The 25,026-nt window shown below is 40.5% G+C and overlaps 1 protein-coding gene across 5 annotated transcripts in view; it reads left to right on the top strand.

The window, feature by feature from the left end:
- Positions 1–25,026, top strand: part of pkp4 (plakophilin 4) — a 322,789-nt gene that overhangs the window by 69,603 nt on the left and 228,160 nt on the right. For all 5 annotated transcript variants that reach the window (XM_038789587.1, XM_038789589.1, XM_038789588.1 and 2 more), the window contains exons 2-3: positions 342–473; positions 22,634–22,746. In XM_038789587.1, coding sequence (XP_038645515.1) covers positions 423–473; positions 22,634–22,746 — 164 coding nt within the window. In that variant the 5' untranslated portion in view covers positions 342–422. The remainder of the gene's footprint in view (positions 1–341; positions 474–22,633; positions 22,747–25,026) is intronic.

A 25,026-nucleotide genomic window follows, 5' to 3' on the forward strand; every position in this document is an offset into this window, starting at 1 on the left:
TATTAGAAATTGACTTTTCCCCACTAGTTGCTATTGACAATATTTTTAGATGTGGGAAAGGAGGAAAGAGCAGTTACAGGGTAAGTGCAAGGGAAGTGGCACAACCTACCATTAGTACAAGAATGATGGGTTGAATGCTGATGTTTTCCTCTTTCATAATTGTTTCGAGATGTTTTATTTCATGTTCCTGCTGTGATAGACAGCGAGCAAATAAGAATGAGAAGTTTTCCTGTTAAATTAATTGTTGTTGTCAAAAATGTGCATGCTTGTCCAGGCATGATTGCGAGGAAGGTGGTAACGAAGACTATTTCTAAGTTTGTTTGTTTTTTTGGTATGTTTAGGTAACATGTCGACTACTGACAAGTTCTTATTGATGGAATAGTGGCTGCTGCCCATGTGGGTAACCTCCCACTGATCCAGCCATGGAGTCTGAGACCACAGCAACCACCATTTTGGCTTCAGTGAAAGAACAGGTACAGTAGATAGAATTCTACTTAATCATTTTAACATTTTCTGCTCTGTGCATAATAGGAATTTCCATTTTGACCAGCTGAATTATTCTGGCTAATTCAATTTTGTAGACTGGTGACCTGAGAAACGTCATGGTACTGTATCATTAATTGAAATTCCAGTTTACTTGGGATCAAAATTAATTTGTAGGATATTTTAAAATCATGGTTATATGTCTGAGTGCACTGTCTCACTGTGATCATTTTGTACTTCACAGGGCTCGAGCTGCAACATGTGCCTGTTGAATTTGCTTTCTTTCATTGTTCTTGTAGTGATCTCTGTGTGCATGTACACAAGGGGTTAATGTGCCATCAGTAGCACCACATGATCACTAGAGGGCCGAACCAACAGGGGTATAAAGGACAGCCACATTGGCTCTCTCGCTCTCTCTTGGGTACACTGTGATCCTAGCAACAGCAGACTAGTTTAGATAGCCAGTGGAGTTATGTATAGTTACCATAGTTAGATCTTGTTAACCTTATCACCAGTATCAAAGTTGAAGTAAAGAACTCGCGTAAATATTGTTATAGTTACTCAAATCTTTTGTTACTACTGGAAGAGTTCGAATCTTCTTCATCAGGATTCAGAATACCTCATTGCTAACCAAGGTTTGAGTAGCACATGTTACCTACCAGACAGGTAACAAAACAGTTCTTATTCCTAACTTTTTTCTCTTTTTTGTTTTGTCTCCTTTATTGTGTGATGTTTGATTATAGAAACAAGTTTATACTTCAGATACGTATTTATCGAGAAGAATAGAAGTTTGTAAGAACCGTTAACTGCCATGCAAGCTGCTAATTCATAGGTGTCATATACTTGAACATGTGACCATAAACCTAAAATTTGCAACCTGTCAGCATCGGGCAGGATTGCACCCAAATCATTCAACCGTGATTGTGGTTCAAGGCATTTTCTGTTTCTATTTCAGAATTCCAGTATTTGTGATTTTCCTTTTACCTAATAAATTACATCATTTTGGGGCATATAACATGTTTCCACTCTACTTTCCTCTGTTCTTTTACCATCTTGCCTGAAATTTGTGTTTCATGCAGTAGCATGTTTCTGTGGCTTCAAACAGTTTGATGCTTCAGTAAAGTGATTCCTCATATGTGAGCCTACCTATTTTAAGTACCAGCTGGCTTAATTTATTCAATATGAATAAATTTCCTCTTCCGGTGTTGAACAGGCAGCTAGCAACAGCTGGAAAATTGTCATCCCCTGTCCCTCTCTTCCAGTCAAAAATGACGAGACAGTTGTAACTAGTAGACAACTGCTTCAACGACCTAGCTCACCACCCACATCAGTGTGGGTTTGTTAGTTCAGTAACCCTCAAGTAATGTATTTTTTTCATAGTGCTCTTGGAACAGCTAAAATTTACTGTATTCTTGAATAGGCATATATATATAATATTTTTGCTTTTAGTAGTTTTGAAGAGAAGTGCTCATGTTTCTTTAGGAGCAGTATTTTGGGCCAGGGTTTAGAGAACACCAAAGTATATAATGGGAGTTCACCGGACCCACAACTTACAGGTATGATGCAACATCGATCTAAAGTATGTTTAAAACAAAACCATGTTTATTCTATGAATCCAGTTAACATTTTATAAACACACAGTAAACATCTTAACTATAAACACTGATACTTTCCCAAATACAATATTCTATAGGTAACGCATAATAACTTCCCAATCAACAGCCATAAGTTAAATCCTTTTTTAAAATAAAGACGGCAGGTTTAAATGCTCTACAGAAACAGGTATTACTTTAAAATCATCAATGATCTGGAGACATTCTTTAGCTTGTAGCGAGAGGGATCATTTTACAGCTGCTTGCTTTAAATGCAGCTATCCACCTCAGAAAACGAAACCAAAAGCACACTGCGGCTGCCAGCTCAAAATGAAAGTGAAAGGCAGACGGACAGCCCATCTCCACCCACACACTGACATCACTGCAGCTATTTGATAAACACCCATTTATTAAAGGTACATCCATCTGACACCCCCCTCCAAAGAAACATTAACCAATCAACTTCAATGTGGTTTCATTTTGCATTTTTTCCACTTTCCTTTAAGACATATTAACAGTGAATATACACTTTGTTTTAACAAAACACGCAAACCGATATAATAACGTAGTCCATTTTAGTTCTTCTTCCTCCAACTGAAATCACTCTTGATTGACAGTCTCTTTGGGCAAGAAGGTCTCTGCACGATCCATCTATTTCTCTACGCCTCAGCATTTCTCTTTAAGGTCAGATATTTTAGTTCAATCCGATCACGGAGCCCCTTGTAATTCTCCAACATATGAGCATTGGTGAACACAGCCTTCAGGCAATGAAATGCCTGTTGACACTCCGCTATCGACTTAAATTTGCTACGCTTCTTTAGCAAGTCCATCAGTGAAGCAACCACACTGCTAAAGTTCAGCACACATTTCCGGTAAAATCCACTCATGCCAAGAAATCGCATTGTTCCCCTTCGTGTCGAGGGTATTGGAAACTCCCCAATAACTTGTTTTCACTTCCTGGCGGACCATTTGACTCTGTCCGATTGTATGACCAAGGAAAGAGACTTGGGCTTTTCCAAATTCACTATTGGCTAGCTTTACCACCAAACCCACCTCCTGAAGTCTATCGAATAACTCCATCAGATGTTTTAAATGTTCTTTCATGTATGACTGAAAATTACCAGATCGTCTATATAATAATTGCTTATTGTCACAAGTATTCTTCAATGAAGTTACTGTGAAAAGACCCCAGTCGTCACATTCCGGCACCTGTTCGGGGAGGCTGGTACGGGAATTGAACCCGCTCTGCTGGCTTTTTTTCTGCATTGCAAGCCAGCTCCTTAGCCCACTGTGCTAAACCAGCCCCGACCGCACAATTGGGTAATCCTGTAACAACTTTGTTAGTTAACTGTTGAAATGTGGCCGAGGTGTTTTTCAAGGCAAATGACATAACTTTGAATTGGTATATACCATCTGGAGTCACGAAACCTGAAATTTCCTTTGCCCTTTCGGATAAAGGTACTTGCCAGTAACCTGCAAGTAAACAAAAGAGAAAATGTTGGAAAACCTCAGCAGGTCTGGCAGCGTCTGTCTTTCGGAGAGAGAAGAGCTAACGTTTAGAGTCCAATGACTCTTTATCATTGGACTCGAAACATTAGCTCTTCTCTCTCCCTACTAATGCTGCCAGACCTGCCGAGATTTTCCTACATTTTCTCTTTTGTTTCAGATTCTAGCATCCGCAGTAATTTGCTGTTAACCTTTTATGTTAAATCCAGTTTGGAAATAAAAGTGGTTTGATAAGGTTCCCCACGGTAGGCTACTGCAGAAAATAAGGAAGTATTGGATTGAAGGTGATTTAACGGTTTGGATCAGTAATTGGCTAGCTGAAAGAAGACAGAGGGTGGTGGTTGATGGCAAATGTTCATCCTGGAGTTCAGTTACTAGTGGTGTACCGCAAGGATCTGTTTTGGGACCACTGCTGTTTGTCATTTTTATAAATGACCTGGAAGAGGGTGTAGAAGGATGGGTTAGTAAATTTGCAGATGACACGAAGGTCGGTGGAGTTGTGGATAGTGCTGAAGGATGTTATAGGATACAGAGGGACATAGATAAGCTGCAGAGCTGGGCTGAGAGGTGGCAGATGGAGTTTAATGCGGAAAAGTGTGAGGTGGTTCACTTTGGAAGGAGTAAAATGAATGCAGAGTACTGGGCTAATGGCAGGATTCTTGGTAGTGTAGATGAACAGAGAGATCTCGGCATCCAGGTACATAAATCCCTGGAAAGTTGCCACCCAGGTTAATAGGGCTGTTAAGAAGGCAAATGGTGTGCTAGCCTTTATCAGCAGGGGGATTGAGTTTCGGAGCCACAAGGTCATGCTGCAGCTGTACATAACTCTGGTGCGGCCGCACCTGGAGTACTGCGTGCAGTTCTGGTCACCACATTATAGGAAGGATGTGGAAGCTTGGGAAAGGGTTCAGAGGAGATTTACTAGGATGTTGCCTGGTATGGAGGGAAGGTCTTACGAGGAAAGGCTCAGGGACTTGAGGTTGTTTTCGTTAGAGAGGAGAAGGCTGAGAGGTGACTTAATAGAGACATATAAGATAGTCAGAGGGTTAGATAGGGTGGACAGTGAGAGTCTTTTTCCTCGGATGGTGATGACCAACATGAGGGGACAGCTTTAAATTGAGGGGTGATAGATATAGGACAGATATCAGAGGCAGTTTCTTTACTCGGAGAGTAGTAGGGGTGTGGAACGCCCTGCCTGCAACAGTAGTAGACTCGCCAACTTTAAGGGCATTTAAGTGGTCACTTGATAGACATATGGATGAAAATGGAATAGTGTAGGTCAGATAGGCTTCAGATGGTTTCACAGGTCAGCGCAACATCGAGGGCCGAAGGGCCCGTACTGCGCTGTAGTGTTCTATGCTCTATGTCCCACCTCTATGCAATCCTCCAAATGTGGGATAGGATAAGAGTCCGTTCTTGTAACTGCATTAACCTTTCTATAGTCCACACACAACCATTGGGTACCGTCTGGTTTTGGTACCATCATTATGGCTGAGCTTTATTGGCTGCAACCCACTTCAATTATGCCATTTTTAAGCATTCTTTCAATTTCCTTGTTAACCTGTGCCAATTTTAAAGCGTTCAGCCTATATGAATGTTGTTTAATTGGAACAGCATTCCCCACATCTACATCATGTATAGCCATTTTAGTGCTTCCCAACTTCTCTCCACAAACTTGCCCATGTGATATCAATAACTCTCAGGTCAGTTCGTTTTTCTTCTGGAAGGTAACTCAACAATTTATCCCAATTTTTAAGAAACTCCTCGTTTCCCTATTTCATTTGAGGGATGTCAAATTCAAAGTCATCTGGATTCAGTTCTTCACTTTGAGTTAGAATCATTAAAACCTCTTCCTTTTGCTCTCCTTCCCTTCCAAAGTACCTTTTAAGCATATTCACATGACTCACTCGGTGCGTTTTCCGGTGTTTTTACCACATAATTCACCTCACTTAATTTCCTTTCTATCTGATAAGGTCCACAAAACCTTGCTTTTAACGGTTCACCTACCACTGGTAACAATACTAAAACCTCATCTCCACTGGCAAAACTACAAACTTTTCCTTTCTTGTCGACTACCTGTTTCATCACATTTTGCGCAACTTTTAAATGTTGTGTAGCCAATTCCCCTGCTCTATATAATTGTTCCCTAAAATTTGACACGTATTCCAATAATGTACGGTCCGACTGCTCACCCACCAATTTTTCCTTAATCAATTTGAGTGGTCCTCTTACCTCATGACCAAAAATTAATTCAAAAGGACTGAATTTCGTTGACTCATTAGGTGCATCCCTAATTTCAAACAGCACGAATGGAATTCCTTTATCCCAATCCTCTGGATAATCGTGACAAGCCTTCAACATTGTCTTCAATGTCTGATGCCACCTTTCTAATGCTCCCTGCGATTCTGGATGGTACGCAGTTGACTTAAATTGTTTTATTCCTAAGGTATCCATAACTTCTTTGAATAACCTAGAGGTAAAATTTGATCCGATTGTATTTCTGTGGGTAGTCCATATCTAGTAAAGAATTTAAGTACCTCCTCCACTGCTGTAATATTACGTACTGGAATGGCCTCTGGAAACCTAGCAGACACATCCATTATATTCAAAAGATATTGATTCCCACTTTTCGTTTTAGGAAGCGGTCCTACGCAATCAATTAAGACGCTTGTAAAAGGTTCCTCAAATTCTGGAATGGGTATTGAGGGTGTGGTTTTATCACTGTTGAGGTTTCCCTATCACTTGACGTGTGACATGATCGACAAAATTTAATTACATCTTATGTAGTCCAGGCTAATAAAAATGTTTTTGGATTTTAGCTTGCGCTTTCCTCACTCCCAAATGACCTCCCACTAGTACCTCCTGTGCTACTCACAACACCTCCTTTCTATACCCAACCGGCAATACCACTTGATGAACTTCTGCCCACTTTTCATCCGCCTGCATATGTAAAGGTCTCCATTTTCTCATCAAGACATAATTTTTACGGTAATAACCCTCTGGTATACTCTCAGATTCCTCCTCCGTGTATGCTTTCTGATGCATCTGTTTTATTTCTATATCTTTCTGTTGTAACGCCGCCAGTTTTCCTGAACTAAAAATATCTGCCTCATCCTCCACCTGTTCTTGTTCCTTTCCAGAACTAAAAATATTCACCTCATCCTCCACCTGTTCTTGTTCTTTTCCAACCATCTGATCAAAAATCGTTTCTGATAATTGAACTTCAACTTTATCTTCACTCTCTGATTTCTCCTCTTGTCTTAACCTGTGCATTTGCGACCTTGTTAGGACACAATCCGGAAAAATCCAGGATATTCATCCTGCAACACTTCAGTTGTCTGATTTTCCACTGGCTTATCAACCACAGTAGGCATCACTCCCACCTGTGATCCAGCTAGATCACTACCCAAGATAAACTCTATTCCTGGACAAGATAGTTTCTCTATTACTCCTACTACCACTTCACCACTCTTCACTGGACTTTCCAACCTTATCTTGTATAATGGAACACTGCTCCTCTCTGAATTCCACATATTACCACCTTTTCTGGCAACATTCTTCCCAAACTACATAACTCCTCATCTCTTACCATTAAAGATTGACTAGCTCCCATATCTCTTAAAATTGTGATTTCTTTACCTGCTCCTCCTGATACACATGAGTAAACTTTACCCACACAAGTAAATTCTTTAAAGAGATCTGGCATCTTCTTATCAATCACCTCTTGATCAGGCTGTACAATCTTTTGCACCTCCTTCTTTTCACGTGAGCTTTCCTTTACCACTTTGACAAACCCCACTGTCCAATCGTGTTTTACCACATCAGCCTTCCCTGTGCTTTTCTTCATCCACCAACACTGTGACTTTACATGGCCTAGTTTATTACAGTGAAAACATTTGAAACTTTTCATTTCTTTTCCACCCTCCTGGATTTCACTGATACTTTCCCAAATACAATATTCTATAAATAACCCTTAATAACTTACCAAATAACATCCATAAGTCAAATCGTTTTAAAAATAAAGACAGCAGGTTTAAATATGCTACAGAAACAGGTATTCCTTTGCAATCATCAATGGTCTGGAGACATTCTTCAGCTTGTAGAGAGAGAGATCATTTTACAGCTACTTGCTTTGAATGCAGCTATCCACCTCTGAAAACAATACCAAAAACACTGCAGCTGCCAGCTCAAAATGAAAGTGAAAGACAGACAGACCATCTCCACCCACACACCGACATCACTGCAGCTATTTGATAAACACCCATTTCTTAAAGGTACCATCCACCTGACCAGTTTACTGTTAGACTCAATGTGGAAGACTTGAATTTATTAAACACCATTTGGCCCAAGGCACTTTAGAGAAAGAATACATCAAAAATAGATAATTAACCAAAGAAGCTAATGCGAGAAGTGACCAATTAATTGGACAAAGATGGCCTGGAAACAAAAGAGAAAAGTTGGGGAGCAACCAATTGTGGGGATGAGACCTCTGAGGGAAGAGGAATGAAGCATGAGTGGCCTGAATAGGAAGGAAGTTTTTATGTGGAGGAGTGGGGAGGACTGTAGTACTGCCAGGAGCTAGATATGTTTCGGGACAAGTTTGAAGAATTTTTTCACCAATGTGAAAATTTTATAATGAAGGTGTTGAGAGTCTGGGATCCATTAGAAGTCAGCGAAGTGTGATAGTGAGTAGGCTAAATTTGGTGTGGGTTAACATATGATCAACTGAAGTTTGCAAACTAGAGGATGGGATGTCAACAACAATGAGCAACTTGAACCACTTTTTTAACAATGTGATAGTCGCATGGACTTCACTGTGCCATTTTAAAGCTAACATGATGCCAAGCCATATTACATTAAATGACCCAAGGTTTGGTCAGAGAGTAGGCTTTCAGGAGCCTGTTGAGGAAAGAAGTATAGTGAGGAAATTCATACGCTTTAGGCCCCAGGCAACTGATGGCATGGCCACCAATGGTGGAGCAATTATAATCGAGAATGCACTGGAAGCCAGAATTAGAGGAATGCAGGTATCTTGATTTGGAGGTAGGAGGAGAAGAAGAATTACAAAGATACATTTGAGACCGGGAAAGAAGTTGAAAATAGCGTGAGGGTTTCAAAGTCAATATATTTCACTAGGAGGGGTGTGGAAGCATTGGAAAGGGTGCAAAGGAGATTTACCAGCATGCTGCCTGGTTTGGAGGGTAGGTGTTATGAGGAAAGGATGAGGGAGCTAGGGCTTTTCTCTTTGGAGCGGAGGAGGATGAGAGGCGACTTAATAGAGGTTTATAAGGTGTTGAGGGGGATAGAAAGAGTGGACATTCAGAGACTATTTCCTTGGGTGGATGTAGCTGTTACAAGGGGGCATAATTATAAGATTCAGGGTGGGAGATATAGGAGGGATGTCCGAGGTAGGTTCTTTACTCAGAGAGTGGTTAGGGTGTGGAATGGACTGTCTGCTGTCATAGTGGAATAGGACACTTTGGGAACTTTCAAGCGGTTATTGGATAGGCACATGGAGCACACCAGAATGACAGGGAGTGGGGTAGCTTGATCTTGGCTTCGGACAATGCTCGGCACAACATCGAGGGCCGAAGGGCCTGTTCTGTGCTGTACTGGTCTATGTTCTATGTTAACTACTGTGGTAGTGAGTACAGAGGTGAAAGGGGAACAGGACTTCATGCAAGTAGGGGCTGGTTTAGCACAGTGGGCTGGCTTGTAATGCAGAACAAGACCAGCAGAGCGGGTTTAATTCCCGTACCGGCCTCCCCGAACAGGCGCCGGAACGTGGCAACTAGGGGCGTTTCACAGTAACTTCATTGAAGCCTACTTGTGACCATAAGGGATTATTATTAAGTTAATCTTGGACTGTTGCCGTGGAGGTGGATGAAGTCTATAATTAAGGAACTGTTTCTGAGGGCTGACAAGGAAGTATTCGATGAGTAGCCTGATGCTGGGAAGTTCCAAGGAACAAAGGGACTTTGGCATGTTTATCCATCGATCTCTGAAGGCAGAACAGGTTAATAAGGTGGTGAAAAAAGCATATGGAACATTTTGTCTTTATCAATCGAGGCATAGGTTACAAAAGCAGGTAGGTTATAGAACATTTTGGTGCTGCCACAGCTGGAGCACTGTGTGCAATTCTACTTGCCACTTTATAGGATGGATGTATTACACTGGAGCGGGAGTATCAGCGATTCACCAGGATGTTGCTTGCAATGAAACGTTTAAGTTATGAAGAGAGATTGGATAGGCTTGGGTTGTATTCGCTGGAACAGAGAAGACTGAGGAGTGACCTGATTGAGGTGTATATGATTGAGGATATGGACTGGGTGGATATGGAGTAGCTGTTCCCCTTGGTTGAAGGGTCAGTCACGAGATGTTGCAAGGGGGGAGGTGGGGGGATGCAAGGAAAAAAACCTTTTTTTACCCGGAGGGTGGTGATTGTCTGGAATGCACTGCCTGAGGCGGGTTGCCTCACACCCTTTAAAACGTATCTAGGTGAGTACATGGCATGTCATAACATTCAAGACTATGGGCACCTGCTAGCAAATGAGATTAGGTAAGCAGGTCAGGTGTTTTTCTTGCGTCAGTACAGACTCAATGGTCTGAAGGGCCTCTTCTGGACTGTATTATTGTGATTCTGACTTTCCATTGTTTAATTGGAGCAAACCTATGCTCATCCAGTACTGAATGTTGGATAATTTAGTTTGATAATTTGGCAACAGTGGTGAAGTCTCGATGGTGGTGAGGTATAGCTAGGTGTCATCCATGTAGATGGGAAAACTAGCACAATGCCTTCGGATTCACCTAAAGGGCATCATGAGGGTGATAAATAGGAGGGGGCCGAGGATGGATCTTTGGGCTACACCAGAGATAATGGTGCAGGAGCAGGAAGAGAAGCCATTGCAAATGATTATCTGGCTATGTTTAGATGAGCCTAGAACCAGAGGAGAACAGCCCCAGCCAGCTGAACGATAGTGGAGAAATGTAGGAGGAGGATGGTGTGGTACTGTGTCAAAGGCAGCTAGGGAAGGACTGGGGGAGGGGGGTGGGCAGGGAAAGTCTGTACAGTATTTGCATGTCCACATGGATGTCATTTGTGGCTTTGATCAGAGCAGTTTCTGTACTGTAGCATGTGCAGTGACCTGATTGGAGGAATATGCAGTAGTTGTCTAGCAATGTGTAATAAGTGGATGAGAGTTTCAGCAGCACATTGCCTGAGATAAGGATGCAGACAGTTGATGTTTCAAAAATGGAAGTGGAAGACTTTTGTGATGGAAACTGTTATCCAAATGTTTCTGGGGGCGCAAAGAATGACTTCCTAGTATTCGGAGGAAATTGAAGCTCTCCCAAGACTATGTCAAACAGTAGAAGTGGTCGAAGATGGGGATCACTAATTTTGGAAGCTGATTCCGATGCGTGGATAGTGTTGCCAAAAGACAATGTGTTTAAGGAGGATGTTGGGGGTCGAGGATGGGGGATGAAGGGAATGGTGGAAGGATAAATCGGTGCTGAAAATTCTATGACTACAACTGGATAAGTGAGAGCAGTTACTACTTGAGTAGAGAGTTGAAGAAAAGCATTAGAGGAGAATGGTGTAGCCAGTGGTGTAATAGTAGCTGAAAAATGGCCATGCCTGATGGTCAGCAGTCATCAAGGATATTATTTACAACTTGATTTGGGTCATTTTTGTCCTGTGGTAAAGATAGAAAGCTAAATAGAGAAATTCATTCAAGGAGTTTCAGGAGAGATGGATAAAAATCTGACAAGTGACCATGCATTCAAAAATTTGGGGATTAACGCAAATGGAAATTCGCTAGTATTTTCAATCAGTGAAGTGTTTTTTTTAAGAATGAGGTGATGCAGCAATTTTGAAAGGGAAGGCCAATGCCTGAGGAAGGAACATTTACATTGTTAGGGCTTGGTCGAAAAGTTAGCTGCTCACCTGTTCAGTAGGAATGGCATTAAGGGAGTAGAAGGTTGGCAAAATGCACAAGATGTGTTCAAACGACCTGGAAGGAAGATGGAGCTGTGGTCCGGGCTCTGTTTTGTTTTTTGCATGTCACTGATGGTCGGGTGACTTCCTGAGGAATTTGCTTTCATGACAAAGCAACAGAAGCAGTTAAATGAATTGGTGACAAGATCATGCACCCCTCATGCTTAAGAGATGAAATTGGAGAGGTAGTGGAGAGAAGCTTAAAAGGCAGGATTATTAGTGGAGGAAAGAAGCCTTTGGGTATTCTTGGCCTCCAAAAAGGTAACTGTTTTGAACAGAAAAATGAGGCAGGGAAGAACTTAGTATGGCAATAATGGCTAATGTAGGATCCAGGACGAGAAATGAAACAATTTTCAGTTTGTAAAACTGAAGGTACTTTGGCAAAACTACAGATAAACCTGGCTCTACCTCTTAATTACATGACGAGGCATACTTCATATGGCCTGCTTATTCCAGTCTTGGCACCATACCTCTAATTTTCTACACCTCTGGGATCCTGCATTAGCCATCCAGCTGTAAACAATATTACCTCACTTTTTTTACTACCCTTTAATCGCAACTTTAGCAGACGTACTACCTGTACGTAATATGTAACTTAAACCAGGCTGCAACAAATATTAAATATGTAGCAATTTCTTACATTCACCACACTAAGCCAGTTATACCCTAGCCTATTGGATTTGGTGGTGATGGATGCCATATGAGGCATCGATTAGAAAAGATGGGAGAGGTTAAAAATATTTTTCTGGGTACAAGGACACTCGAGTGGTAAGGAATTAATTGAACAAGTCAACAAGAAAGCTCTTGTGATGGAATGGGGGAAATAATGGATGTGAACATAAACTAAGGAGCAAGGTACAGAAGTAGGGCACAGGGATGTGCAATGGTTAGCACTGCTGCCTCATGACTCAGAGGTCCCAGGTTCAATCCAGGCTCTGGCTTGCTGCTTGCTGTCCGTGTGGAGTTTGCGTGGGTTTCGCCCCCACACCCAAAGATGTGTAGGCTAGGTGGATTGACCACGCAAAATTGCACTTTAATTGGAAAAAATTAATTGGGTTCTCTAAATTTATTTTTTTTAAAGGTACAGAAAGTAACAGGACAGACAAAAGTAAATGGGGTTGAGGGCCAGTAATTGTCATAACTGGTCCGTAAAATGACCAGGTGAAACAATAGTCCCTGAGAACAAACCCATCACAACCAGAGCTGAAGGTCAGTACAAACAGACAGATTGTTCGAATGCAGAGAGCAGGGCTGAGGGAAGTTAGAATTTTAATACTGACTGGATGGATTAGGGTTGATAAATGTAAAGAACGGAGAACGAAGAAAAGTACAGCACAGGAACAGGCCCTTCGGCCCTGCAAGCCTGTGCCAATCATGATGCCCTAACGTTAAAAAAAAAAACACCAGCTCTTACTCAGTCCGTATCTCACTATTTCCTTCCTAATCATGTACCCATCCAGATGCCTCTTAAATGTTGCCAATGTACTTGCTTCCACCACATCCTCTGGCAGCACATTCCAGGCACCCACCAGTGAGTGAAAAACTTACCTTACTTTTCCCCTTTCACCTTGAACCTGTGCCCTTTATGATTGAAACCTCCACCCTTGGAAAAAGCCTCTGACTATCCACCCTGTCACTGCCTCTCTCAATTTTGTAGACTTCTATCAGGTCTCCCCTTTTCTCTGTCTTTCCTGTGAATATTTTCCTAGTTTAGTCAACCTCTCCTCATAACTAATATCTTCGAGACCAGACAACATCCTGGTGAACCATCTTTGCATTCTCTGCAAAGCTTCCACGTTCTTCTGAGAATGTGGTCACCAGAACTACACGAAATACTCCATATGTGGCCTAACCAAGGTTTTATATAGCTGCAGCATGATTTCCCAACTTCTGAACTCAATTCCTCGGCTGATGAATGCAAGCATGCCGATGCCTCCTTGGTCACCTGCACTGACATTTTTTTAGGGAACTGTGGACCTGCCTGCCCAGATCCCTCTATATGTTAATGTTCCTAAGGCTTCTGCCATGTACAGTATAATTCATACCTAGATTTGATCCTCCAAAATGCATCACCTCGCATTTGTCCGGATTACTATGTCCAAGCCTCCAATCTATTTATAGCCTGTTGTATCACCCGCACTCGGCACTATCAGCAACTCCGACAATCTTCGTGTCATCCGCAAACTAACTAATCAGACCATCCATCATTTCGTCCAGATCATTTTTATATACTACAAACAACAAGGATCCCAGCACTGATCCCTGTGGAACACCACTAGCTACAGATTGCCATTCAGAAAACACCCTTCCACTGCTACTCTCTGTCTTCTATAATCAAGCCAGTTCAGTATCCATCTAGCCAGCCCACACTAATCCTATGTGATTTTAGTTTTTGTACCAGTCTGCCATGTGGGACCTTGTCAAACACCTTACTAAAGTCCATATAAACTACATCATCAGGGCAGATTGGTGGCGCAGTTGGTAGCACTGCTGCCCCACGGCGCTGAGGACCCAGGTTTGATCCTGGCCCCAGGTCACTGTCCGTGTGGACATCCTCCCTGTGTCTGCATGGGTCTTGCCCCACAACCTAAAGATGTGCAGGGTAGTGGATTGGCCACGCTAAATTGCCCCTTAATAATAAAAAAAAAGAAGAATTGGGCACTCAAATTTACCTTTTTTAAACTACATCCACAGCCCTTCCCTCATCAATTTTCTTTATCCACTTCAAAAACACAATCAAGTTGGTGAGACATGACATTTCCTGTACAAAGCCATGCAACCTGTCACTAACTGGTCCATTTTCTTCCAAATGTGCATATATCCTGTCCCTAAGTATCTTTTCCAAAAGCTTCCCCACCACTGTTATCAGGCTCACCAGCCTAAATAAGGGAACGCCATTGGCTAACCGTCAGTCCTCTGGCACCTCGCCTGTGGTCAAAAAGGATGCGAAGATATCTGTTTAGACCCCAGTTATTTCTCCTTGTCTCCCACAATAACCTGGGATTGCTCCCATCCGGCCCCAGGGACTTGTCTACCTTAATGCAATTTAGGATACTTAACACTTCCTCCTTTGATATATTGATGTTCTCAAGAGACACCTAACCCTGACTCCAGATCCGTTATGTCCTTCTCTCTGGTGCATACCGATACGAAGTGCTCATTAAGGATTTCACCCACTTCCTGTGTTTCCACGCATCTCTTCCCTGCATTGTCCTTCAGTGGGCCTACTCTTTCTCTTGCTCCCCACTGTTTCCCAATATATGCATAAAAGGCCTTGGGATTCTCCTTGACCATGTTTGCTAAAGACATTTCATGGCCCCTTTTAGCCCTCCTAATTCCACATTCAAGTTTCTTCCTACTTTCACTGTACTCGAGGGCTTTGTCAGTTTTTGGATGCCTAGACCTATCGTATGCTTCCTTTAGACTAAGCTTACAATTTCCCTTGTCGTCCATGGCTTCCGAATCCTGCCATTTCTATCCTTCATTTTTATGGGGATATGCCTGTCCTGCACTTCAATCAACTGGCCTTTAAACCCTCCCACATGTCAGATGTGGATTTGCCCTCAAATAGCTGCTGTCAATCCATATTCGCCACTTCCTGCCTAATTTGGATGTAATTGGCCCTCGTCCAATTAAGCACTCTCGCCTGCTGGCCACTCTTGTCCTTATCCAAGACTACCCAAAATCTTATGGAATTATGGTCGCTAAGCCCAAGATGCTCCCCCACTTGAAACATCAATCACCTGGCCTGGCTCATTCCCCAATACCAAGTCTGGTATGGCCCCCTCGCTGGTTGCATTGTCAACATACTGTATCAAAAAGCCGCCCTGGACACATCTAACAAATTGCTCTCCACCCATGCACCTGGCTGTAAGGGATTCCCAGTTAATATGGGAGATGTTAAAGTCACCCATCACAACTACCTTGCTTTTTTTCACACCTTTTCGGTATCTGACTGCACAACTGCACCTCTGTCTCCTGCGGGCTGTTGGGAGGTCCATAGTACTCTCCCAACAGTGATTTCACCCTAACTTGTTCCTGAGCTCCACCCATAATGCCTTACTACAGGATCCCTTCAATGTGAACACACCTGTCAACCCCTCCCCCCCCCCCCCTTCTCTCCCCCCCCCCCCCCCCCCCTTTTAATTTTCCCCTTCTGTCCTTTCTAAAACAAGAATATCCTGGCATGTTAAGCTGCCAGTCCTGTCCCTCCTTTAACCATGTCTCTGTAATTGCAATTACATCATAGTTCCATACAGTAATCCAGGCTCTCAGTTCATCTGTTTTACCTGTTATACTACTTGCATTGAAACAAATGTGCTCCAAACCTACAGTCCTGCTGAGCCCTGTGGCTTCCCTCTGCCTGCTTTTACTCTGTGCTATGTTTATCTCAATCTCACTTTTTTCCCCAGTCTCTACACTGACTGGCCTGCTGTTCCGGTTCCCACCCCCCTGTCATACTCGTTTAAATTCTCCTGCGCAGGATATTGGTGCCCTCCAGTTCAGGTGCAACCTGTCCTTGTACAGGTCCCACCTTCCCCAGAAGACATCCCAGTAATCCATATATCTAAAACCTCCCTACTATATCAGCTCGTTAGCCAAGTAGCAAGAAATGCTATGATCGCTGTGAAGCTAGCTAAAAGATTAAAATAGTTCTTTCACCACTGTCAATCATTCCAGAAATAAAAGCTTTCAAGACAACAGGGACTCCACTGAACACAGAAAAAGGATTTATTAACAAGAAATGTAAAGCCGCACACCTGCAACTAGCTCCCAAAATGTGGTCTGCCTGAGAGTACTTTACTCTCTGCGGTGACTCCCCACTTGGTCCCTCGGGCCAGGTGATCCTTGATCTGTGATGTTGGCCTTAAATGGCAATCATCAAGTGTTTAAATTTATATGCAGTACTGCCTCAACTCCAATGGAAAATTGTTGTTTGGTTAGGAATTTCAGTTGACAAAAAAAAATCTGATAGCAGAGTAAACTGGATCCCTATGATGTGGATTGCATGGCAGTCATTTACTTGTATGGACGTAATTTTTCACATGTGTTTATACTCGTCCTTCAAAAGGCAGATAGTCAAATTAAAGGAGGGAAATGTAATGTCATGTGTATGTTAATCAAGACCAGAGCTTGAAAAATAAAATGCTGGAATTGGATGCTGCTGTGGAAATAGGGAGCTATATGGTTGGAATATGAAAACACAACTCTGAGGATGGGATTGAATACATCTTTCATGTGTATGCTCAGTTCAGGAACAAAGTGGAAATGAGTAAAATTGGTTCTGTGGGAAGGAAAAACTGCAAATTGGATTGGATTTGTTTATTGTCACGTGTATAATAATAATTGTGTATTGTCACAAGTAGGCTTCAATGAAGTTACTGTGAAAAGCCCCTAGTCGCCACATTCCGGCACCTGTTCGGGGAGGCCGCTATGGGAATTGAACCGTGCTGCTGGTCTTGTTCTGCATTACAAGCCAGCTGTTTAGCCCACTGTGCTAAACCTGTGCCCCTAGGTACAGTACCAAGGTACAGTGAAGTGTTTTTCTGCGAGCAGCTCAACAGATCATTAAGTACATGAAAAGAAAAGGAAATAAAAGAAAATACATAATAGGGCAACACGAGGTACCCAATAACTGGCATCGGGTGAAGCATACAGGGTGTCGTGTTAATGAGGTCAGTCCATAAGAGGGTCGTTTAGGAGTCTGGTAACAGCAGGGAAGAAGCTGTTTTTGAGTCTGTGTGTGTGTGTTCACAGACTTTTGTATCTCCTGCCCCATGGAAGCAATATGAAAAATAAACTCTCAAAAATTTGATGTAACTCTAGATTTGCTACTGACGGCACCAAATCTTCTGGCAATTTACTCTATGACGAGGGGAAATTGGTGTGGAATAACAAAATTATTTTAATTGAGAAAGCCCAATTTAAAGAAAATCAAATAATTCATCAGTTAAATGTAATACTTTATGCCATGTGTGCCAAGGAACTATTACAGGTAATGTTTATCTTGACCTGGCATTTGGTAACGATTGTGTACAGGAAATGTAAGTTGTAATGTCCCTGGGAAACAGCAGTCATAGAATGATCCAAGTTTGATGAGATGTGATGTTCAGGTGTACCAATGATCAGGTATACAATTTTGAGAAGAACTTTAATGTCATAAAATGAGAACTACAAAAGCAAATTATCCGGAGGAGATATTGAACACCTAAGTAAAGGACAAGTATAGCATCTTTTAAAAATAGCATTGCTCTCAATGCTGTTGAAATATATAACCTATAATGCTTAGGCCAAATAACCATCACATTAAATGTATTAACAATACAAATTTAAAATGTACAAAGAATATTGCCATATACAAATCCTGCAGGGACAAAGGTGTATGGAAGCATGCAGCAACAAGTGACGTAATCAGAGTGGCAAAGAGATGTCCAGGGAAAAACACATTGGTGGCAGTAAACGTTGGGTGCTTGCTTAGTGGAAATGTAGTTGAGGGAGCAGATGGTGGATTTAATGGACAAGATGTGCTGGAGAGGACTTAAGAAAGATGGTGGTTCTGGACCCAAGTCTAGCAGAGCAATATATAACAATCCTTGCTGTACTACCAACAGTAAGCATGATTTCAAGACGTGAAAAGAACCATGGACGATATAAATGCGCTTATATTCTGAATAATTGCTGCTCCTGAGTATTCATGCTATTTGAGTGCAATTTAAAAATTATATGTGTGCACTTTCTTGTATGAATTTACTCCCACATCTGAATGTGAATTCATTTTAAAGAGTTCCTTTTCCATCTGCCAAAGTTGTTTTCCCACTATACTAGAAACAGAAGTGAGCCCCCCGAGGCAGGTTGTATTGTTATACAATGAAGATCTGGTAAAGTTTTTAAAGTGAATTGTCAATTAGAAACTTTATAATTGTTTGTAGTTTTTGGAGATATAATGAGCCACCTTGTGGAGAACAAACATGCTATTGGACATTGATTTAGGTTACAAAAACAAAACAGACTTATTAAAAATAGCTGTTAAATAGTAACAAGATGCTACAGATTGTGGAAGTTTATGGAACATACCTGTTCTTATTTGTCATTAATTGGCAATCTAGTTTGGGGAAATGGAAAAATTGTTGCTGCGCTCGGGTAAATTTTGTTTGGGACATGAGTAAAGGATGGCTTCCTCTGCATCAGCTGTGTTATACCCATTCAGAATGTGCTTAGCTGTCATCAGTCTCTGGCAAAAGTGCCATTTCCCAACAGTACTTTAGGAAATAAATGTTGGCTACCAATCGGAGACTGGTAGTAACAGTGTTTGTTTGCAGCTGACAGTGCTTTGTTTATGCTACTTGACTTGCAGAATTCCACTCATGTCTGTGAGTTGTTTTGAGAGTTTCACTGGGACTGTGCTCCCTGCATTCAAAATATTAATGCATGTTCTGGAGAAGTTTATATATTAGCTAAAAGGATCCCCTGAGCACATGGAAAATTGTGTAACACTATACTGGACTTGTATTCCATGTAGTATCAAGCCCAGTTGGTGCCGTGCTGCAGAATGAACTTGAATCTATAGTTCAGAAATGCACTGGAGTCTAGAACTTCATATTAGAGAAGCAGGAACTGCATTTTAGTGATTCATGTTGCAGAATAAATTACTGTTTCCTTTATAATACAATGAACAAAACCCGTTGCCCATATATTTGTAATGATTCACAACAAAATTTTAATCAATCTGTTTTGTGCCTGAGGGCGGCACGATGGCGCAGTGATTAGCACTGCTGCCTATGGCGTTGAAGACCCAGGTTCAATCCAGGCCCCGGGTCACTATACGTGTGGAGTTTGCACATTCTCCTCGTGTCTGCGTGGGTCTCGCACCAACAATCCAAAGATGTGCGGGTAGGTGGATTGGCCACCCTGAATTGCCCCTTCATGGGAAAAAATGAATTGGGTACTCTTTAAAAAAAATTCTTTAAATCTGTTCAACAAAACTCTTTGAATTTAATTTCTCATTATCATTTAGATGATATTTAGAATTGTACAGCAGTGAACATTTGCAGATAATACAAAACTTGCAAGTATTGTAAACTGAAGAACTTCTGAAGGACAAGAGCAAGTTCTTGAGTGTGCAGATCGGTCACTGAAGGTGGCAGGGCAGCTGGAGAAGCAGTTAATAAAGTATATAATATCCTGTTCTTTACTATTAGGGGCATAGAGTACAAGAGCAAGGGAGTTATGCTGAACTACAAGACCTTAGGAAGAGTACTGTGTACTGTCCTGGGTGGCACATTTTATGAATGATGCAAATGCATTGGACAGTGCAGAAGAGATTTGCAAGAATCATTCCAGGAATGAGAAACTTGGGGAGGTTGGAACTGTTCTCTTTGGAGAGAACAAGGCAAAGAGGCAATTTGGTAGAGATGCTCAAAATCATAATGGCACTGGACAGAGTAGATGGGGAGAAAAACTGTTGCCAATCGCAAAAAGTTCAAGAATTAGAGGACACAGATTTAAAGTGATTTACAAAAGAAGCCAATGTGATGCACAAAACAACACAGCTAATGGTTTGGATCTGGAATGTTCTGCCTGAAAGTATGGTGGAAGCAGGTTCAATCAAGGCACGCAAGAGGGCAATAAATAAGTACATGAATAGAAATGATGTTTAGGGGTACTGGGGGAAAAGCAGAGGAATGTTACTCATGATGCTCGTTTGGAGAGCTGGTGCAGATGTGGTGGGCCAAATGACTGTCTCCAGTGCTGTTAACAGTTCTGTGATTCTCTGATTACTGCTATTTCACAAATTCAACTTTTATTTAAGACAAAATTCCTTATTTTTGTTCCATAGTTATGTTGAGCATTTCTCTACTAATCAAGACTGTGCAGGAAGGACATAATCTTCTGGTGAAAAGATAAGTCCTTTAAGTATGTGGCTGAATTTCAGTTGGACTGGTCCAGTTGTAGTTCCTACTGTATTGCAATCTTTACCAATTGATCACTAATGCTAATGTGTTTGGAAAGGGAAAAAAGCTTAAATTACTTAAGTTCTTAAGATCTATGATTTTTGTACTTCAGACTGTATTTTTCTGTTTAAATGAGTACATTTAAACATTGTGTTTTAAGTACTATCGGCTGATTTCCTCTGAATCCTGAATTTATTCAATAGGGCACCTTTGTTATTGTTTGAATTTGCCTTTATCAGCTGATTCCTGCTGTTTGCCTAAAACAAACGAGTGAACAAAATGTCGCTGGTTGTTAGCATTTCTGTAGAATTAGTTGCAAGTTGAGTAGCTTGTATTGGCAGCAGAATTGTACAAATAAACAAATATTTGTATACATCAGTCTACAAATACATTTTTATTCAAAATGTTCGGTTTCGCACTACATAGTACATTGAGTACTGAATGGATAAAAACATGGTTAATGTTTTGAGACATTGGCTTTCTTGTCACAGCAGCAGTCTGGCTACAGAATTTAACCCTTAATTCCTTGTACATTAAAAGATCCAACCATTTATATACCACTTGGAATAAGCGTAACTGAAAATTGAATTTGTACAATATCCAAACATTTATTTATTTAAGTATGCCAAATACCTGTAGACACTTATCAAGCAAATTACAAGCTGTTTAATGCTCACTGTTTTAAAAATAAATATGGTTATGTTTCTGCAATTTGAATGGGTGCTTTTGTTTTCCAAAAAATGTCTTTGTAACACAACGTTATCGCTGTTTTCACTGCTTTTTTGATGCATCCAAACTATTATACTTTTTTTAAAAATTGCAGATGATTTTTACCTAGTAGTTGAACTGATTAATCAGACTAGAGTTGAGAAATAAAGACTCTGAATAGTGATGCAACTGATCATTTAAATATGATTTGCAGTTCCACAAGGGCATTCCGAAAAGACTTATAATCACGTTCAAAGATTGTGCGAAATATTCTATAGAATTAAATTCTGTCTTTATTATCTTTCATCTTGTACTGAAAGTGTGAGGAATTGAGTTCATCTTCAAACATCCCAAAAACAAATCTCATTAAGTAAGGTGTGTGCTAACCAGACTGTAAAACCTCCTATAGTCCAGATCTGATTATATCTGAGGGAAAAAATTGTATATTCAGTTAAATTTAATCTTAACTGTCTTAAATTGGTTGGGCTTGAAGCATTTTGCATCTAATGTATGTCTTTATCCAGCATAATTATACTGTACATAAGCATTGGTAAGTGGTGTTGTTAAATTGCTAGGCAACAGCTAATTTTAACTAAATATGGCTGAATTTCCTGCAACGGCCAAAATGCTGCACATTGCTTTCTTTTGTAAATACTAATAATGGGGATCCTATATTAACAACGTCTTCAGATAGTAAGCAGAGCTTTCTATGTATTCATCTCTCTCCAGAACAGTTTACATGTGATCAGCTTTACTGGGGAAGGGTGCTATTATGATGTAAAGCTATGCTGCTGAATCTGGCCAATGGAGCAGAGAGAAAATTCTCTTTAGCCCGAAGTAAAAAAAATAACAGGCAGTGCTTGCCACAGTGGCATGAGTGCAGGTTAGCTAAATTGTGCATTGAAAAGAAAAATAAATCACTGAAAAACACGGAGGAAAAACATTGGGCAATGATGGACAATGTATTTAATCTTCCTCCGTAAAAGACAGAATGGAAGGAGTTCTGCGTTCAAACCACCATGTCATCACTGCATGCTGCAGTACTAGTAATTGTTGGAACTCTGGGAAGGATTGCTGAAATATACGTGTACAGGAGCATAAGTAAATGGCTGTAAACCTTTTGCAAAGGTCTCTGAAGATCTGAGTGCAAGAAACTAAGATGTTGCGACATGGATTCGAAAGAGGCAAAGTGTTCTTGCTGAATGATCTAAGAGAAAAGCCTTATTTTGCCACAAGCTGTTTCTTTATGTTGATGAGTGGGAGGGGCAAGATGTAAGAACTATTTTTTTTCTCATCGAACAAAGTAGAATGCTGCCATTTAAAGTAAAAATAAAACTGATTTTGGTATGGAATAGACTTGAATCTTGTGTATATAATAGTTTTTTAACCTTTTGCAGGAGCTCCAGTTTGAAAGGCTTACAAGAGAGCTTGAGTTGGAACGGCAGATTGTTGCAAATCAGCTAGAAAGATGCAAGCTGGGAACTGAATCACCAAGTGTCGCCAGTATCAGGTAGAGGCCTGCGTTTTCACTTTTCCATTAATTACCTGAAAGATATTAACGAGTTCTTCCCATTTCAAATAGATTTCTTAGAAGTAACAAATTATTTTCTATTTGTGGTTAATTTATTCTTGTGTAAAAGGACATATGGGCATCAATGGTAATGTAGTGTAATCTGTGCATTAAAATCATTTTAAGCTGTCTGAATAGGTTTTCCTTAATCGGATGAATCAAATGTTCATTCTCAAATGTTATGCTGCCCATCATTAATACAATACGTTGTTGAGGAGTTTTTAAAACAATACAATCAATTTTGTTTTAATTTTTGATTCCTAGTTACGAAACAAATTAGTGCAGATTTTTTTCTTTTTTTAAAATAAAAGTAAATTCACAAGTATTGAAATTGGACTTGTGGTTAAACATGGACCTTGTGTTCTAACCGATTGCTTGTCTGGGTACTTTTTTTTTTCACAGGCCATTAGAGCAATTGTTAACTGGCATATTATTGTTACAGTCAGCATTGTTCTGAAGGAGAAAATTTAACCACAAAGTTGGGATAAAACACTTCAAAGTCTGTATTATGATCATCTGTGTTTTTAAAACATGTGCAAAATAATAAAGATGGTATAAAATAGGGCTATAAAAATAAGTGGATTGTTTCAACTAACGTTTCTTGAAGCTAGTAGTGTTTCAAAGATGGAATATGATTGACAATAGGAGCATTGTGAGAAAAGACAGCAGTGGTTCTTATCACCATGTCAGCTCAGAAACCTGTTAGCCTAGCCATCTCTGATATCCTGGTACAGTATTATATACAGTGCTCCCTTGTACAGAATTAAATGTTTTGATGATCAGGGTGGAATTGACAAAATATTGAATGAGTACCTTGTGCTAATTTATGTCACTCTTGAATAGCAAAAAGGGCGTTCACAATAGCAGCAGCACGCGATCCAGTTAGTTCTGCTCAAAGACCAGCTATGCATTTACATTTGCTTCTGTAGATAAAATTCAGAAACTTACAGGAGCAATACTACATAATTTCAAACAGGGTGAAAGTATGCCATCACAAATGCAGCTAACTTGTCTGGGACAAATACATGGAATGCCTGTTTTGTTGATAACAGTAATTGAATCATTAGCAGTTCTACCATTAATTAAATTCTAGTGAGATTACTGTCCTAACACAGGTTTTCTGATTGATGATTGCCATCATGTTGCCTATTTTTTAATACTAATTCATTAATGATTACAAATGGGAGTGTGTGGCAAACCTGTGTCTTACACACTCAAGTTAGAGCTTCATAATATTGGACTAGCTCTTCCACATGTACAGCTTCCCTTCTACCTCCACTTGTCAAATTGCTCCTAAATTAGAGCTGGCAGCACCCATCTTAAATGACAGTCTGAAAGCAGAGAGTGCTCAGCTACATGACAACATCATTTTCAGGAACTGATTAAAGCTTCACTTTCATTGATGGCATCTTTCTGCATTTCGATAAATAATCTCAGCATAATCAAATGTGCTCATAATTTCATTTCTTGATGCCCAGAATTACTGTTTGCACCTGAGTGCTTGAATGGAAACCAGGACAATTTCGGACCTCATATGTTCTCATCACTTGTTTAAAAAATAACTACTTGTGTATTTATTTTGGAACATTGTTATGTTCCAAAATGCTTTTTTTTCCCTCTTGTTTACATTCTAAAATTCAACTTCTATACTAATACAGAATATATATTCAAGCTAAAAATCTGAATCTAATATGCATGTAATGTTAAGTTATGATTTTTTTGATGTCAACTTCCATATTTTAATGAAACATGATCTTATAAAAACTGTACTGGCTGCAAATGCTAAAATGTTAATTTCCTACTCTAATCCTGTCCTTTGGCATGGTTTCAGTTAGTTTCTTCTGTGTTTAAACATTTACTTTGCCTGATTTCTTTCTGCATAGAATAAAATTGTGCTTTCTGGGCTTCTGAAAATACACTGGGCGAGCACTGAAAGAGTATTTGCAGGGCTACATAGAAATCATGGAGGAGTGGGACTAGCCACATTGCTCTTGCTGAGAGCTAGCATGTCATTATTGATCTAATAGTTACAGCAAAGAAAGTGATCACTCTATAATTAATTAGTCTCTTAGACCAACAAATCAGCTGAGCTGTGGACCAAATACAAAATGAAAAATCATATATTTAAGGAATACATAGAATTTATGGCACAGAGAGGCCATTTGGCCCAACCAATAAATGCTCCACTTAAGCCTCCTACCATTTTTCCTCATCAAAATC

This window comes from Scyliorhinus canicula, chromosome 2 (assembly GCF_902713615.1).
Source record: "Scyliorhinus canicula chromosome 2, sScyCan1.1, whole genome shotgun sequence".
Lineage (NCBI taxonomy): Eukaryota > Metazoa > Chordata > Chondrichthyes > Carcharhiniformes > Scyliorhinidae > Scyliorhinus > Scyliorhinus canicula.